The 18629-nt window shown below is 44.9% G+C and overlaps 1 protein-coding gene across 2 annotated transcripts in view; it reads left to right on the forward strand.

Annotated features, from left to right (window-relative positions):
* Positions 1 to 18629, forward strand: part of PIAS3 (protein inhibitor of activated STAT 3) — a 1163468-nt gene that overhangs the window by 874609 nt on the left and 270230 nt on the right. For both annotated transcript variants that reach the window (XM_044079722.1, XM_044079721.1), the window contains exon 10: positions 11215 to 11351. In XM_044079722.1, coding sequence (XP_043935657.1) covers positions 11215 to 11351 — 137 coding nt within the window. The remainder of the gene's footprint in view (positions 1 to 11214; positions 11352 to 18629) is intronic.

Genomic DNA, 18629 nt, shown 5'->3' on the forward strand with positions numbered 1-18629 from the left:
TTTCAAAGGTATCATTATCTAGATGGCTAACATCTCTGATTTCCCTTGTTTATGAAATTAGACACCAAAGCTGCCTAACAAACCTAAAGCCCATTCCACCAGAGCTTTGGCTACTTCTATAGCCTTCAAGACAGACTGCCTATTGACACCATTTGTGCAGCGCTACTTGGGCTACTCCTCACACTTTCGTTTCTCATTATAAGTTGGATTTAGCTTCTAGGCATAGAGCTAATTTTGGTTCCACTGTTCTCAAGAGTCTGTTCCGTTAGGCCACCCGGGACAAGGTGCTAGGGACGGTCCCATCCAGCAAGAATGGCGAGATAGACAACTTAACATATAGAAGTTATGTTCTTACCATAACGTTCCATGTTAGTTGTCTTCTTCTCGCCTTCTTTCTTGCGTCCCACCCTCCTTCCCCCTGGCCTGGACAGATCTAGAGGAGTTTGATTGTGACCTCTCTTTCTACCACCTCTTTGCGATAGGTATATGCTCTGCTGTGCATATTTCCTAGAGTCAGGCTTAGGTCACCCTTTCTCTTCCCTTTGTGTTTAGAGGTGGAAATTTTCCAGTATTCCTGGTTATATATTTTTAGCTGGGCCTAGCTCACAAACGAGATCTGAGGTAATTCACGCCTAGCATTGTGGGATATAGGGGCAGCCTCGAGCCGGTGGAACCAACTCTCGAGCTTTTAGAGTGGCAGTCGGGCGAGGTCGGCTCGAACCATCCAGCAAGAAAGAAGGCGAGAAGACAACTAACATGGAACGTTATGGTAAGAACATAACTTCTATATTTAGAATATTGCTACCTTTTTGGGGGCACCTGACATCGGGGGCAAGAAAAACTAAAGAAAATGGCGTCGGCTGCATGTTTTATACCCCTGATGACCTGACATCATGGAAGAGAAGACAGCAACTGACGCAGGACCCAAGCTTAACTTTGCGAATTCAGGCCTACTGAGGGCATCCTGCCAGCAGATTACCCAAATGTAATGACTGCAACAGTGAATACACTCGAACATCTACATTTATGGCAAGTGTACACAACTGTACTTTCTGTGCACTGCCCTTTGGCTTATCTACTGCGCCCAGGGTATTAACAAAGTGCCTAGCTCCAGTCATTGCTTTTTGCATAGAAAGAAATATTCAAATGTACCCATACCTGGACGATTGTCTAATTCAGGCAGAAAGCCAGGACATACTTTTGAATCATCTGGCCTTTGTTCAGAGGGTATTGACTTGTCTGGAGTACACCATAAACGAAAAGAAATCACAACTGGTACCCTGTCAACAAGTTATATTCCTGGGAGCAAGCTTGAATACAACTTCCCAGATGGCTTTCGCACACCAGAGAAAAGGATTAATTTGACAACCTACTTCAAACAAGTGGCCACAAAAAAACAGTTATCTGCATGGCAAATACTGCAAGCCTTGGGATTCATGACCTCCTGCATTCTTCTAATTCCATATGCAAGGCTGCATATGAGGAAACTGCAATGGTTTCTCAAAAGCTTATGGTGTCAACATTCACAGGTTCTAGAAGCAGTGATTCCTGTCATACCTGTCCTACGCCTAGAGTTCCTTTGCTGGGCAGAGGCCTGCCACCAAAACAGGGGACTACCATTCACTCTACCCCTGCCGCCCAAATCTTAACCACAGACGCATCAGACTATGCATGGTGGGCTCACCTGGCAAGGAAGTGCATTCAGGGCAAATGGAACCCAAGTCAAATGCACCTACACATAAATCAAAAGGAAATGTTAGCTGTACAGAATGCTCTGACAGCCTTCAGAGGACCACGTTCTTCCAGGACAACTAATGGTAAAGACATACAACACCACAGTCATGTGGTACATACACAAGCAGGGAGTACGCACTCTTACCCTCTCTGCAGACTAGCCATGGCATTGTGGAACATGGCTTTGAGCTACCTAGTGAATCTACAAGCTCAATTCCTGCCAGGAAAACTAAATACACTGACAGATAGACTAAACGGAAACCTCATGGACCCACACGAGTGGAAACTGGAACCAAGGATTTTCAACATGTTGACAAGCAAATGGGGGAGCCCAGATATAGACCTTTTTTGCCTCCCCCAGAACCATCAATTGGAAAGTTTTGCACAAGGATTCCCCGCAAACTAGCTTGGAATGTGGATGCTTTTTCCTTCATTTGGAAAAACCTATCAGTTTATGCCTTTCCTCCTCTGCCTCTGCTCTCTAATGTACTACTAAAGATCAAACAGGACAAGCCAAGGATGATTTTAATTGCACCAGACTGGCGACGCCAACACTGGTACCCCCTTCTGCGCAGTGTGTCATGCTTGGCCCCATGGCACCTGCCTCAGACTCCTTCCCTGTTGTCTCAGCAGGAGAACCAGATTCTGCACCCTCAGCTGCAAACCCTGAACCTAGCAGCCTGGCTAATTACTTAATCTCCTTTACCACCCCCTCAGTAAATCAGTGATGGGTATCATTTTAGAGGCTAGGAGGCCTAGTACTAGAAAATCTTATGCTGCAAAATGGAAAAGATTTTGTACCTGGAACCAATCTCAAGGGATGAGTGCAGCAGTGCCCAATTTACCTCAGATTCTGCAATATTTGACTGAGATGCTTCATAAGGGCTTGTCTTTTTCCTCCATCAAAATTCATGCCTCAGCCATTTCAGCTCATTATAGCACAGAGCCTTCCCTCTTCTCTCACCCACTGCTCAAGCAGATGTTCATCGTGTTTCACTGTTGCAGTCATTACACTTTGGTTATCCTGCTGGCAGGCTACCCGCAGTCGGCCTGAATTCCAAAGTCCTGGTCTGGCGTCAGTTGCTGTCGCCTCTTCCCTGACGTCAGTGCGCCAGGGGTATAAAAGATGCAGCCGACACCATTTTCTTCAGTCTTTCTTGCCGTGTGGTGCCCAAAGCAAAAGCAGTTCGCAAGTGCCGGTCGGCCGACTCCTAAGATTTTCTAACTTGAATTTCAGATCCGAAGTTTTCAATAAAGCCAAGTATCCCGTTGGGGAAACTTTTTTCTTGCTCCAGACCGATGTCAGAAAAAGTTAATAATTGTATTTCTTGTGGGAAGCAAATACCTCATAAGGATTTTCATTCTTACTGTATTCCTTGCCTAGGCCCTGACCACGACATTGCTAGTTGTTGGTTTTGTACTAGATTTAACCAACGCATGATAAAGCGTCTGTACGATTTTGCTTTTCATTACTTTGGCCGAAGGTTTAACTATATAATGCCGTCGGAACAACCGACGACCGGAATTCATAAAAAACGCAAGGATAAAGAAAAGAACAGGCATCCGAGGTCCAAAACCGACGAAGCCTCTTCTAGGCCAGTCGCCGGTGCTCAGTGAGGCGCTTTCGCAGCCCCTGACTCCTGCTACCTCAGAGCCACAGGCCGCCTCCGACTCCCACATGGAGACAACTAGGCCTCTGGATACTCAAGGTATTGGCCCTTCGTAAATTAATCCCTCATATGGGTCCGGAGCCGCTGAGTAGGCATCGGCTTCTGAGAGTGTTTTCAGACATACACAACTTTATATAAAGCCTACTTCAGCATCCAAGACAAAGTCTAAAGCAGTTTTAAAGACAAGGAAACAAGTACAGCATTCTCCAGGACAGACTTTTATGCCTAAGAAATAGATGCTCAAAATGGCCGAAGACCTAATTACTTTGATCAGAGGTTCCCATTCCCCTCCTGATAAGAGGCCTAGGCAAGATACTGAATATGATTCCTCTGATCAGGCTTCCATTTCCTCTGATTCCTCTTCAGAACAGTTCTGTTTCTCCCTATGGAGGATTCTGATGCTGAAGATTCTATTCCTTCAGCTTCTCCTCCTGAGGATTACTCATTTGGGGAAACCCTGCATACCATGAGGGAGCATTTCCACTGGGAGAGCCAAGATTATTCAGATTCCAAGAAAACGCTTAGAGACTTTCTTTTACTTCCTCAGCATAGACCTCCTGCAGTCCCTCCTGTTCTAGACATAGTAGATGATGCATTTTCAGAGTCCGGCCTGTCTCCAGACTCTCTACCTCCTGCACCGGTTAAGCCGGACAGATGCTACAGGGTTCCAGATTCCCATACATTTCTTTATAAAAACCCTGCTGCGGACCCAGAAACTATCTCACAGGGTCCCAAAGGGGTCAAAGCTGCCACTGCTAAAAACCCTGTCCCATCAGATAGAGATTCTAGAGCTCTGGACAGATGGGGAAAAAGTCTACACTTCTGCTACCTTGGCTGTAAGGGCTTTAAATTGTCAGTTTCATATGCTCAAATATCAGCAATATAAGTATTGCTGATATTTGAGCATATGAAACTGACAATTTAAAGCCCTTACAGCCAAGGTAATGTTCTGAAAACAAAGATTTGCAGGATTTATTGCATGCAGCTGAACAAGTGGGAAAACATACTTTGCAATGTGGTTATGATTCACTGGAGGCCTCCTGCAGGGCCGCTGTTACAGGTTCTGTTGTTAGAAGGCATGCTTGGTTAAAGGAACAGACTCTGCCTGATCATGTTAAAGCAAAATTATTGGATGCTCCATTACAGCATGATACTTTGTTTGGTGCAAAGGCAGAAGAGGTGTTGAAAATGGAGGATAAAGCTAAATCTATGCAGACAGTAAAGGATTTTTTATAGGTACAGCCACCCAGATTTAGGAGGAACTGGCCTTCTAAGAATTGGTCCTTTCCAGTGTCAGACAGGCCACAAAGAGGCAGATACAGACGCCCTAGAGGCAGGCAACCATCCCAGGGCTCATGCAGGCCCAAACAACGGGGTGCTTCTACCTCCAAAAGCAGAGAAGACAAATCACAGCCTTATAGGAAACAGTCCCAATGACTTCCCTCTGCCAGTGCCAGGCACTTATCCTTTGGCAGCTCCCTTAGGGGGAAAGCTAGCACTTTTGTCACAAAATTGGCACAAGATCACCCAGGACAAATGGGTCTTAAATATAGTTTCTCAGGGCTACATGTTCCACTTTCATACCCTTCCAAAGGCGAAATGTATGCCAGACCTGCCCACACAATCAATGGGCAGAGGCACAAAGGCAAGTTTCATCTCTCATGGATATGAGGGCTATTCAGCCAGTGTCACAACAAGAGCAGGGACAAGGATTTTACTCAAGACTTTTCTTAGTACCAAGGAAGGACAAAACCTGGAGACCAGTTCTGGACCTGTCTATTCTAAATACTTTTCTGGACGTTCCAAAATTCAAAATGTTGACTCTGTAGCAGCTTCTGCCCATGCTGGGCAAGAAGGCTTGGTTTGTAACTTTGGACCTCAAAGAGGCATACCTGCATATCCCAATCAGACAGTCTTGCAGAAGATACCTCAGATTCATAGCTGGCTCAATGCATTACCAATTCTGTGCACTGCCCTTTGGATTATCTACTGCGCCCAGGGTCTTCACAAAATGCCTGGCACCTGTAATTGCATTTTGCAGACAAAGAGGAATTCAAATATTTCCCTCCTTGGACGACTGCCTTATTCAAGCAGAGACCAAAGACATTCTACTAAAGCATCTGGCGTTTGTAAAAAAGATTACTAATTTGCCTAGGGTACACAGTAAACGAAAAGAAATCAAACATAGTACCCTATCAAGAGATAATATTCCTGGGTGCAAGCTTAAATACAACTGCCCAGATGGCTTATCTCACACCAGACAAAGGCAACTGACTTCTTACTTCGAAAACATGGCAACAAAGACCCAGCTATCTGCAAGAAAAATTCTGCAGGCTCTGGGCTACATGGCATCCTGCATTCTACTAATTCCATATGCAAGACTGCATATGAGGAAACTACAGTGGTATCTAAAAAGTGTTTGGACTCAACATTGTCACAGCCTGGAAACATTAATTACTCTCATTCCCTGCCTGCAACAGGAGTTTCGATGGTGGGCACAGGCCTGTCACCACAACAAGGGACAGCCATTCGCTTTACCCACAGCCAGGCAGACACTTAACAACAGATGCATCAGATTATGCCTGGGGCGCACATATGGCAGGAAAATGTATTCAGGGCACATGGCCCACAAGCCAAATGCATCTTCATATCAATCAAAAAGAGATGCTACCTGTAAAGAATGCCCTGACAGCCTTCAAGGACCTACTTCACCCAGGACAATTACTGATAAAGACGGACAATACTACAGTCATGTGGTACATAAACAAGCAAGAAGGCACACATTCCTACCGCCTCTGCAAACAAGCCATGACTGTATGGAACACAGCATTGACTTATCAAGTACACCTGCAAGCGCAATTCCTGCCAGGAAAGACAAATACTTTGGCAGACGAACTAAGCAGAAACCTCATGGATCCTCACGAGTGGAAACTAGATCCACAAATCTTCAGATTGATAACAGGGAAATGGGGATGCCCAGACATAGATCTATTTGCCTCCCCTCACAACTACCAGCTGCAGAGATTCTGCACTCGGACTTATCACGAACAAGCATGGAAAGTGGACGCCCTTTCATTCAGCTGGAAAGCCCTCACAGTATATGCCTTCCCTCCTCTGCCTCTCCTCCCCAAGGTACTCCTAAAGGTCAGACAAGAGAAGCCAAAAATTATCCTGATTGCCCCAGACTGGCCACACCAGCACTGGTACCCAATCCTAAAGAGCTTGTCTCAAGGCCCAGCCTGGACATTACCTCAAATTCCTCATTTGCTGACCCAACAAAACAATCATATCCTACACAGCCAACTCAGAACCCTAAATCTGGCTACCTGGTGGATAATGTAACCATTCATAACACACCTCTCTCTAAAGCAGTTGTGGATGTTATTTTGGAGGCCAGGAGTCCCAGCACCAGAAAATCTTATGCAGAAAAATGGAAGAGATTCTGTGCTTGGAACCAGGCACAAGGAATTGACATGCTTGTACCAAACATTCCTCAGATTTTACAATACCTAACTGAGATGCTGGACAAAGGCCTATCCTTCTCATCAATTAAGATCCATGCCTCTGCCATTTCAGCTCATTGCAATACGGACCCACCTATTTTTTCTCATTCACTGCTAAGGCAGTATCTCAGAGGGGCCAAAAACATGAGACCTCCAAGGAGAGCTCCAATACTGGCATGGGGCCTCAATTTTGTCTTGGAAAAACTCACACTGCCTCCTTTTGAGCCAGCCAATACAGCTGAGATAAAATACTTATCATGGAAAGCAGCTCTTCTCCTAGCAATAACTTCAGCAAGAAGAGTCCAGAGTTACAGGCACTAATGGCTGTGGAACCTTTTATTATTTTCCACCCTGACAGGGTTTCTCTAAGAACAAATCCAACATTTATACCTAAGGTAGTGTCCAGTGTGGCTTTTAACCAAACCATACATTTGCCTACCTTTTATCCAAACCCGCAGAATAAGGGGGAAAGACTTCTGCATTCTTTGGACATACACAGACAGCTACGCTTTTACTTGGACAAAACTAAAGATTTCAGAAAGACTGAGCAACTCTTAGTGGCATATGCTGCAGGATCGCAAGGAAAAGCCATTTCAAAACAGACTATTTCAAAATGGATAGGCCACTGCATTCGTTTCTGCTATTCACAACATGGCAAATCAGTGCCTAAGGGCATTAGGCCACATTCTACCAGAGCAGCAGCCACTTCAGCAGCCTTCCTCAGAGGAGTACCAACCAAGGACATTTTGGAGGCTGCAACCTGGTCTTCAGTGCACACTTTTACCAAGCACTACCACTTACCTCTTTACTCTAAATCCAGAGCAGGCTTTGCCACTGCAGTTCTGCAGGGCCTTGTAGCCACTCCTAATTCTATTTAGGCCCAGCCACCTAACCCCAGCTTTGGGATTCAACCCAAGTGTAATGACTGCAACAGTGAAACACGAACATAATACAGTTGTGTACCTACCATAAATGTAGATGTTCAAGTGTATACACTGTTGCAGTCCAGGTTACCCTCCCACCATCCCCCTTTCATTGCTGGGACTTATCTGTACTTCTCTATTCTATACAACCTATGTGGTGTATTTGCTTGTAGATGAAGGTTATGTGCATGCTTTTTTATGATTAGAAAAATTTAGCCTACCTTTTTTGGGGCACCTCACATCTGGGGCAAGAAAAACTGAAGAAAATGGCATCTGCTGCATCTTGTATACCCCTGGCACACTGACATCAGGGAAGAGGTGACAGCAACTGACGCCGGACCAGGACTTTGGAATTCAGGCCAACTGCGGGTAGCCTGCCAGCAGGATAACCCAAGTGTAATGATTGCAACAGTAAATACACTCGAACATCTACATTTATGGTAGGTACACAACTGTACTTTCCTCAGAGGGGCCAAAAATGTAAGGCCACCCAGGAGAGCTCCAATTCCAGCATGGGACCTTAACTTTGTCTTGGAGAAACTCGCTCTTCCTCCTTTCAAGCCCATTGCTGCAGACTTAAAATTCCTTTCCTGGAAAACAGCTTTCCTTTTAGCAATCACTTCTGCAAGAAGGGTTTCTGAATTACAGGCCCTTATGGCAATGGAGCCTTTCATCATCTTTCATGTGGACAGGTTGTCCCTCAGAACCAATCCCTCCTCATGCCCAAGGTGGTATCCAGTGTGGCTCTTAATCAGTCCATTCATTTGCCTACCTTCTTCCCTAACCCACAGAATAAAGGGGAATGGATACTGCCCTCCTTAGATGTGCACAGACAGCTTAGACTCTACTTGGACAGGACTAAACCTCAAAGGAAATCTGAACAACTGCTGGTGGCATTTGCTGCAGGGACAGAGGGGAAAGCTATTTCAAAGCAAACCATTTCAAAATGGATAGGCCACTGCATTCATTTCTGCTATAAGCACCATGGAAAACCTATCCCACAGGGCTTCAGACCCCATTCAACCAGGGCTGCATCTACCTTTCTCAGGGGCGTGCCTACAAGGGACATCCTAGAAGCTGCTACCTGGAGTTCTGTACATACTTTCACCAAGCATTGTCATTTGCCAATTTTCTCTAAATCCAGAGCTGGTTTTGCCACTGCAGTTTTGCAGGGCCTTATAGCTGGTCCTAATTCTCCTTAAATTCCTCCTCCCAACCTTAGCTTTGGGAATCTACCCAAATGTAATGACTGCAACAGTGAAACACGAAGAACATAGTACAGTTGTGTACACTTACCATAAATGTAGATGTTTGAGTGTATTCACTGTTGCAGTCCTGGTTACCCTCCCTCCAGCCCCCTTTATTCTTTTGGCTATACCTCTACTCTCACTATGTTCAAAAAGCTTTTTGGTGTATTTGCTTATTTGTTGGAGGTATATCCTTGTATTATAGATTTAATTGCTTTCCATTAGGGGGGCACCTGACATCTGGGGCAAGAAAAACTGATGTAATGGCATCGGCTGCATGTTTTATACCCCTGATGTCATGGAAGAAGGGACAGCAACCGACGCAGGACCCAAGACTTTGTTAATCAGGCCAACTGAGGGCTACTGCAAGCAGATAACCCAAATGTAATAACTGTAACAGTGAATACACTCGAACATCTACATTTATGGTAAGTGTACACAACTGTACTTTTCTGCTACTCACACCATGGAAAAAACCCTCCAGGTGGGGTTAAGGCACACTCCACAAGAGCAGTGGCCACTTCCAAGGCCTTCCAAAAAGGCATGGACACAGCTTCCATTATGGAAGCAGCTACATGGTCCACTATCCACACTTTCACCAAACATTACAAATTGGACCAAATCTCCAAAGCACGAGCAGGATTTACCAGGGCAATCCTACAAGGCTTTGTGGAATCATCTTCTGCATCCGCCACCCTTTCATCAAACTAAGCTGTGGTACTCTCCCACACCAAGAATACTGCAACATAGGAATAGAAGGACATAAAATAGTTGTGTAAAATCTTACCATAACCATAGATGTCCTCCTCTTCCATGTTGCAGTATTCCTTCCCACCCACCATTCCCCCCTCACAGACTCTACCAGTCTAACTGCTCCCTGATGCCTCTCTCCATTGCAGAAGAGACCCAGGGCCTTATACATGTCAACTTTGGCAGCCTATCCTGTTGGGCCATCTACTTTACCCGCTTAGCTTCAAGTTCTGAGGAGTGTGCGTGCAGACGTCACACATAGGGTCCCTGGTTTATGGCCCTATGTTTGATGTCCCACGTAGCTGCAACAGCCAAGCTAAAGCTTTTGTATAGGAGCCGACGTACGAGTCGCCTGAAGGCAGGAAATCCCACACCAAGAATACTGCAACATGGAAGAGAAGAACATCTGTGGTTATGGTAAGATTTTCTACAACTATTCTTTATTATGAAAGACTAAAATATCTGAACTTGTAGTGTCTCTTACAGATATCTAAGAGGAGCTCTTATTCAGGTATATAGGGATTTAGAGACAACTTACCTCTTGGAGTGTTTGAGGTTATCAAAAAGTACTAGAGAATCATCAGAGACACCTATAGAAGAGATTCTGAATGAAGTGTGTGTTAATTGGCTCTCTGATAGAGTAGCTGATGCATGAAACAGACTTACCAGACAAGCGTTTTTGGTATTTTGGCAAGCTAGAAGGGCATTTATGCCCATGCTTGAAAGATATGTATGTATGTATGAACAGGGTGTGTGTCTTAGTGTTGGTGTATTAGGAACTGTAGCAAGAAGCTAGTATAGCCCTTTGCTCCAGTTTATGGAAGCAGTTTAACAAAAAGCTCTTCTATTGATGCAAAATAGCTCTTTACCTTTCCTGAGAATGATCTTTTTATTGTCACTTATCTGTAATATGGAGCTGTCTATCATAGTTCTGTTCTGCAGTTTAGCAGAAGTGTGTTTGAAAAGCCTGTTTATACGTACTAATTTTTTTTGCTTACGTTCCAGCCTACTTGCAGCTCTGTCTGATTGTTGTATTCCATTTGCTTTCTTTTTAAAAGGTGCCTTGGTCTCATTACGTTTCCTTCTCATTTTACCTTTTTTTATCGTTTCTTTATTCTTGCACTTTTTTGTGCGTGCTTAAAATGTGCTACTAATCTTTTATTCTTGATTTTGCTGAGCATTTTAAAATAGCCCCTTTCACTGTCAAGTTTGAAAGGTTGCTAGTTTTGCTGCTGATTGCCCTTTGCCATATGCCAAAATATTGGATCCGTAACAGTTTCATACTTTGAATTTAGATTTTTTACGTATATTAGCTATGTAGAAATCTTTTCACTTTGTGTCATCACTGTATGTTTTCTAACTTTAATTCCATCTTTTGTCACCTCAGGTTGTTTATGGAAATTCTGAACTCTTGTACAGACTCTGATGAGATTCAGTTTATGCAAGATGGCTGCTGGTACCCAATGAGGGAGAGAAAGGAGAAACCAGATGTGTGTTCAACCCCAGCATACAATACAGTGGAAGGTAAGTAGTCACAGTACCCCTAAATTATTTTCTATGAGTCTTAAGTATGTGGACTGATTAGTGAGTGTGTCTCACGAAAGCTTGAGTTTGATGAGTCCTTTGAGTTTTGGCTTTTCCTCAGGTCTGACTTTTTCTGAATGCTGGATAACTTATGTGTAATACAGGTTTATGGCTTGTTCTGAAAACTCTGGAACCATTGTACTGCCAGTGAATTCGCCTAACTTTTGAAGTTGTCACCAATGATTGGCATTTTTTACCATTTGAATAATGAGAATATTCTGTTGAAACCTTTGATATGAAAAATGAGTACTGTTCATCTGTGCTCTGTTTCCCCTGGTGTCTATGGATTGGAAGGTAAAGAATTAATGTAGAGATTTTCAGGCTGACTTGCATTCTATTAAAAGTTCAAAACCTGAAATGTGTGTGTGTTTCTCTGCTCCTTACTAAAATTCAGCATAAGCTTGGTAAATACATGTGAACATGAGACCATTAAAAAGCTCAGCCACATCACCCCCAGTACTGTGGGAGACTAACAATGTTCCCCATTAAAGTAGACTTTCTCCATGTAGCCCTAATAAAAAAAAAATGTGTTCACCCTTCCAGTCATCCAGACTGATTTTAAAGGTTGCTCGGAAGGTATTCTGCTTGATAAGCAAGGACAACTTATTCTAGAAACTGGGTATATGTTGGGTTAGGTATCTGTCACACTATTTGATGGGGGTGTAGTAGTGCAGGTTTTGGTCTCTAGAATGGGGGACTGTTTAACCACTGCTTCTATTTAGGTAGACTTCAAAGAGAGCTGGGGTCATTGATTGCACAGAAGGCTAAGCAGAGATTACCCGTCAGGAATCCTTATAACACAGAGTAGAGGGAAAGATTTTAGTCTGTCAGAGTTAGCTATAGGTACTGAGACTTGAGATCTCCCTTTGTTGAGAAAATATTGAAGTCTTTCAAACTTTTTCAGGTACTTAGCGAGGTACATGCCAAATGGTGCATTGTATTCAGTGATGGTCTTATTAGGGGATGAATAAAGTGGGATTATAACTTCAGACCTTGATGAAGTACAAGAAGTACAAGTTGTGCAAGGCTGAAGAATTTTCTAACTGCTGCAGAGATGTGGCGGTCAAAGGGAAAGTCTGTTTTCAGCATACATTCCCAAGTCCCTGATGACAGTCTCAGTTTTGTGGAATGTTTATATGTGCAAGCGGTGGTGATGCTAGATTTATCAAATGAAAATATCCTGCATTTCTTACTGTTGAGGGGTAAGCCCATAACTAAGTAGACCAAGAATTTGTTTGGTCTAACCCTTGGTGAAGAATATGAGCATCAGAATTGGATTTGGTAACCACACTCCAGATTGCAGTCATCAGCAGACTTAGGTATAATCCTTCGATTAATATTTATGTCAGAAAAGTATATATCAAGGCCAGGGAATTCAAGTCAGAGCCCTGTGGGGACACCCTTGGTGACATTTGTTTTTGTCTAGAGCAAATAGTTCTAATTTTAACAATGGTGGTTATCGAGACAGCTAATTGCCAATCCAGCAAACTATGTATGGTTTAATGTTACACTGAGAGTTTGTCAATAATCCCAGCCTGAGGAGTTATGTCAAAGGCCTTGGTAGGGTCCAGATAAGCAGTGTGAACTGCATGTCCCTTTTCTTTGGCCTCAGTATCCCTTTCAAGGAACACAACCAGGTTGAGAGGTATGATCTGCCTTTTACAGAGCCACACTAGTGCATATGCAGGGTTACGAGAGGTCACCAATGTCATTGTTCGTTAGCTCAGCTATGATACATTCCTTAGCCTTTCAAGTAATACTAGTGAGAATAATAGGCCTATCATCCCCAGGGTCAGTAGGGGGACCACTTTCATGCAAGGGCGCCACAACTGCCATTCTCCACACCACGGAGGGTGGGGACATGTACATTTCTGTGCAGCATATTGTAATCACTTATGAAAGTAGTGTTTTTAAGAGCGTGGGAAAGTTAAGTTAACCTTCGTTTTTGAGAAGTTAAACTTTGAATTCCTTAATTATTTCTATTTGTCAAGTAACCAAACTGTCTTAAAAGTGCTCTTATGACTCTCTTGATGATGTGTCAAGAATGGCTAGATGTCTTTCTATTCATATGTTGCAGTATTTAAACATGGGTTTACTCCTCTTACTACCCGAACGTCCGGCCAGTATACAAAAGTTTTCACTCACTGCATGGTGCATGGGACATCTGACATGGCTAGAGGTACGTGGGTCATAAAAGTGACGTCTGCACACACCAGCCCCCAGTCATTTTCTTTAATTTAATGCCTGCTCATGTCATCCAGAAAGGGCAAGTGTAAACACGGCCGTCAGATAGCTCACAAGGATGCCCATTATCAGTGTCTCTTTTGTTTAGGACGGTCACACGACTATAAGGCGTGTTCCATTTGTCAGGAGTTTGCGACCAAAACTTTGCTCAGCCTTCTGCATGCACTTTACCTGTATTCAGAAAATCAAAGATTAAAACAAATAGCCTTGGGGGATGAAGGGTTCCACCGGCATTCCTGCTGAAGCGCCAAAAAAGAAAGCCAAGACTATCAGGCCTACCACTGCACCTCCTGCGTCCAACCCTCAGCCTGTGGCCGTCGGCCTGATAGTGGAATCCGGCTCCGCAGCCACGGATATAGCAGATACCTCCACAGAAGCTGCACAATCACACACTGAGAGCACATACGTAGCGGCTTTTCTGATGCCTGGTGTAGACCAGCATTTTCAGTTAGTCTGTTAGATCCCTCTGGTTCCAGTCGCCTGATTCCAGGCCTTCCTCCAGTCAGACGCCTGCTGGCCTCTAAAAAAAGAAGGAAAAAAGTAAGCATGTCTCAACCCTTACTGAAAGCATGCTCGACTGGCAGGCTCTCATCGAAAGTCTGTTTAATGCCTTCATGGCCTTACAACCTACCACTACAGAGACTGCTAACATTCCACCTCCTATTCTGAGTTCAGGGCCTCAAACTGCAGACACATCCATGAGGGAACAGGAAGATCTCTCTGATTTCTCATCTGAAGAATCACTTTCTTATACCTCTCAGCTTTCTTCATAGGCGTGTACTAGCACAATGGCCCTAGAGTCTTTACAAGCCTTGGATATGGTTCCCCAGAGGAAGAACATGTTGACCATAACTCCCCCAGCTGAAGATTTGACTATTGCGGAAACCATTACCAAGATGAAAGTACATTTTAAGTGAGAATCCTCTGAAATTACTGAGGTTCAAAAAAGGTATTTTGACCTCATTTAGATGGATTCCCCAAGCCCATCTGCTGCTCCTCCAGATGTTCATCGTGCATACAGCTGCAGTCATAACAGATGGGTTCTCCTGCCGTCAGGCGGGTCCTTGGTCGGCCGAATTCCAAAGTCTAGGTCCGGCGTCGGTTGTCGTCGCTTCTTCCCTGATGTCAGTGCAACAGGGGTATAAAAGAACCAGCCAACGCCATTTTCTTCAGTCTTTCTTGCCGCGCGATGCCCGAAGCAGAACCAGTTCGCAAGTGCCGGTCGGCCAGCTCCTGATATTACAAAAATATGGAAACCGAAGTCTTCTTAAAAGCTAAGTACCCCGTTGAGGAAACTTTTCTTGCCTTAGACCGATGTCAGACAAAGTTAATAATTGTATTTCTTGTGGGAAGCAAATACCGCATAAGGATTTCCATTCCCTCTGTGTTCCTTGCTTAGGCCCAGACCACGACGTCTCGGTCTGTCACTTTTGTGCTACATTCAACAAACGCACTATTAAGCGTCGGGCGGAGTTCGCCCAGCATTTTTTTGGGAAAGCATTTAACTATACTATGTCGTCAGATACTCCGACTCCAGTTTTGTCCAAAAAACACGAAGACAAGGACCGGCACTCGAGGTCCGCGGCCTCTACCGACACCACGCCAAAGCCGACTGCACGTGGTCTGGTTCTCAGCGAGGCCTCGCAGCCCTGATTACCGACGACACATCTTTGGCTGTGTCTCCTGTACCCGAGGTCGCAGGCTCCTCGGCCCACACCCCGACTACAGATACCGAAGCCACTCTAGATGTTGAAACACAGAATGTGGACAGGTCCACCTCCACTCAAGGTGTCTTCAGACCTTCCTCTTCCTTCTCCATCAAGGCTTTCACCAAGTCTAAAGCAACCATGCACTCTAAGAGACCAGCTACACAGGGCCCATCTCCAGGCCCCATGCCTAAGAAACAGATGCTTAAAATGGCTGAGGATTTAATTACTCTAATCAGAGGTTCTCAGCCACCTCCGGACAAAAGGCCCAGAGTGGAGAAAGATTCCCCCTCCTCTGATCAGGGCTCCATTCTTTCAGAGCACTCTTTCCTTCTGGCTATCACTTCAGCTCGTAGAGTTTCAGAACTACAGGCTCTCATGGCTGTCCAGCCTTTTATCATCTTCCATCAGGACAGAGTTTCCTTACGAACCAACCCGTCCTGTATGCCTAAAGTGGTATCCAGGGTAACTTTAAATCAGGCCATACATTTACCTACTTTTTATCCTAATCCTCAAAACAAAGGGGAGAGATTACTACATTCCTTGGACATCCACAGACAACTGCGTTATTATTTGGACAGAACAAAGCCTTTCAGAAAATCAGAACAGCTCTTTGTGGCCTATGCGGTAGGAGTTCTGGGAAAGCCAGTTTCCAAACAGACAATCTCAAAATGGATAGCCCACTGCATACGCTTTTGCTATTCTTTTCATGGCAAAACTGTACCTACAGGCATTAGAACCCATTCCACCAGGGCCACTGCCACCTCTGCAGCCTTCCTCAGAGAAGTACCTACCAAGGATATTTTGGAAGCAGCCACATGGAGTTCTGTGCATACCTTTTCCAAGCACTACAACCTACCATTATACTCCAAATCTAGAGCAGGCTTTGCCACTGCAGTCTTGCAGGGCATTTTGGCTCCTCCTAGTTTCACCTAGTGCTTACCACCATCTGTTATGACTGCAGCTGTATGCACGATGAACATAGTACAGTTTCGTACCTACCATAAATGTAGATGTTCGAGTGCTAATACAGCTGCAATCCAGGATGTTCTTCATCTCACATTGCTGCAGTCCTTACACTTGGGGGTAGTCCGCTGTCCTCGGTCGGCCCGAATATCAAAGTATAAGGCTGACGTCGGTCAAGGCGCATTTGACTGACATCAGGACGTCAGGGTACAAATGCGCATGACCGACGCCATATCCTCAGTCTTTTGATGCAGAAGCAGCGTTGCAAGTGCCGTTCGTTCTGATTTTTTAATTCGGTTTCAGACCGAGTCAAAGTTGGCTAAGTACCCGTTGGAATATTTTGGTTTTCTTGCCACAGTGGTTTACCGGATGTCAGAAAAAGTGAATAACTGTATTTCTTGTGGGAAACAGATACCGCATAGAGATTATCATACTTTGTGTATTCCTTGTTTAGGGCCTGAGCACGACGTTGTTGGGTGTCGCTCTTGTGCTAGATTCAATAAGCGCACTGTAAAGAGAAGGTTAGATTGTGCCAGGTTAGTCTTCGGGAAGCGGTGCAATTATAAAATGCCGCCGGATGCTCCGCCCCTTCTCAAGAAGCGCCCAGCCAAGGACAAAGCAGCTAAGCCTAGGCTAGAAGAGCCGTCCGTACCGGACGCCGGTTCTCTAGAGGTGTCGGTGGAGCCGGTGGATGTTCTTCATCTCACATTGCTGCAGTCCTAACACTTGGGTAGTCCGCTGTCCCTCGGTCGGCCCGAATATCAGAGTATAAGGCTGACGTCGGTCAAGGCGCATTTGACTGACACCAGAACGTCAGGGTACAAATGCGCATGACCGACGCCATATCCCCAGTCTTTTTTGCCGCATGGTCCGATGCAGAAGCAGTGTTGCAAGTGCCGTTCGGCGTTCTGAAATTTTTCGGAGTTTCAGACCGAAGTCAGAGTTGGTTAAGTACCCGTTGGGAATATTTTGGTTTTCTTGCCTCAGTGGTTTGCGGATGTCAGAAAAAGTGAATAACTGTATTTCTTGTGGGAAACAGATACCGCATAGGGATTACCATAATTTGTGTATACCTTGTTTGGGACCTGAGCACGGCGTTGTTGGGTGTCGCTTTTGTGCTAGGTTCAATAAGCGCACTATAAAGCGAAGGTTGGATTGTGCCAGGTTGGTCTTTGGGAGGCGGTGCAATTACAATATGCCGTCGGATGCTCCGGCGCTTCCTCAAGAAGCGCAAGGACAAGGCAGTTAAACCTAGGTTAGAGTCGTCCGAACCGGACGCCCGGTTCTTTAGCGTCAGTGGAACGGTGGTTCGGGAGGCCTCTCTGGAGTCCCAGGGAGAAACTTTGATTTTACAGGATGTGGCCTCCCAGGAGGCAGGTCAGGCTGTAGGGGCTTCTCAGATATCTGTACTCCCCTCCGTTCCTAAGGTGTCTAGGCCCTCTCTTTCTGCTTCCAAGGCTTCTCCTAGAGGCAGGTCTAGTTTAGCTTCTGTGGGTGTCACTCCTAGTTCTTCAGGTTCTGTGCCCAAGAAGCACATGCTTAAAATGGCAGAAGATTTAATTACTTTAATTAGAGGCTCTATGCCCCCTCCTGATAAGAGGCCTAGGATGGAACCAGTGTTGGGGGATTACGAGCAGGCTTCGGATGTGTCTGAGTCTTCGGCTGAAGACTTGCAGGAGTATTCTCATTATTCTGATTCTGATGTGGATGATTCTACTCCTTCTGCTTCTCCTCCTGAGGATTTTTCTTTTCAGAGACCCTTCACTCCATGAGAGAGCATTTTAAATGGGAAGGTCAGGACTTCTCTGATTCAGGAAAAGGCTTAGGGAATTTTGTTTTACCCCAGCATAGGCCTTTGGCTATACCTCCTGTTCTGAATGTGGTGGAAGATGTGTTTGCAGAGGCTTCTCTTAATCCTGATTCTTTGCCTCCTGCTCCTGTTAAACCAGATAGGTATTACAGGGTGCCTGAAGCTCATAAGTATCTTTTAAGAGTCCTAGGGCAGACCCAGAAACTGTTAGCCAGGGGCCTAAGGGTGTTAAGGCTTCTGTTGTCAAGAATCCGGTTCCTGCAGATAAAGAGGCCAGGGCCTTGGATAGATGGGGAAAGAAAGTTTATACTTCTTCCACGCTAGCCATGAGAGCTTTGAATTGCCAGTTTCACATGTTGAAATATCAAAATTATCTCCTTTCACAGTTGAAATCTAAGGTTGATGCTCTGGCGGAAGGTATTGATTGTAAAGAGTTACAAGATTTAGTGCATGTTTCTGAACAGGTGGGTAAGCATTCTTTGCAATGTGGTT

This window comes from Protopterus annectens, chromosome 8.part0 (assembly GCF_019279795.1).
Source record: "Protopterus annectens isolate FY-2018-M chromosome 8.part0, PAN1.0, whole genome shotgun sequence".
NCBI classification, from domain to species: Eukaryota; Metazoa; Chordata; order Ceratodontiformes; family Protopteridae; genus Protopterus; species Protopterus annectens.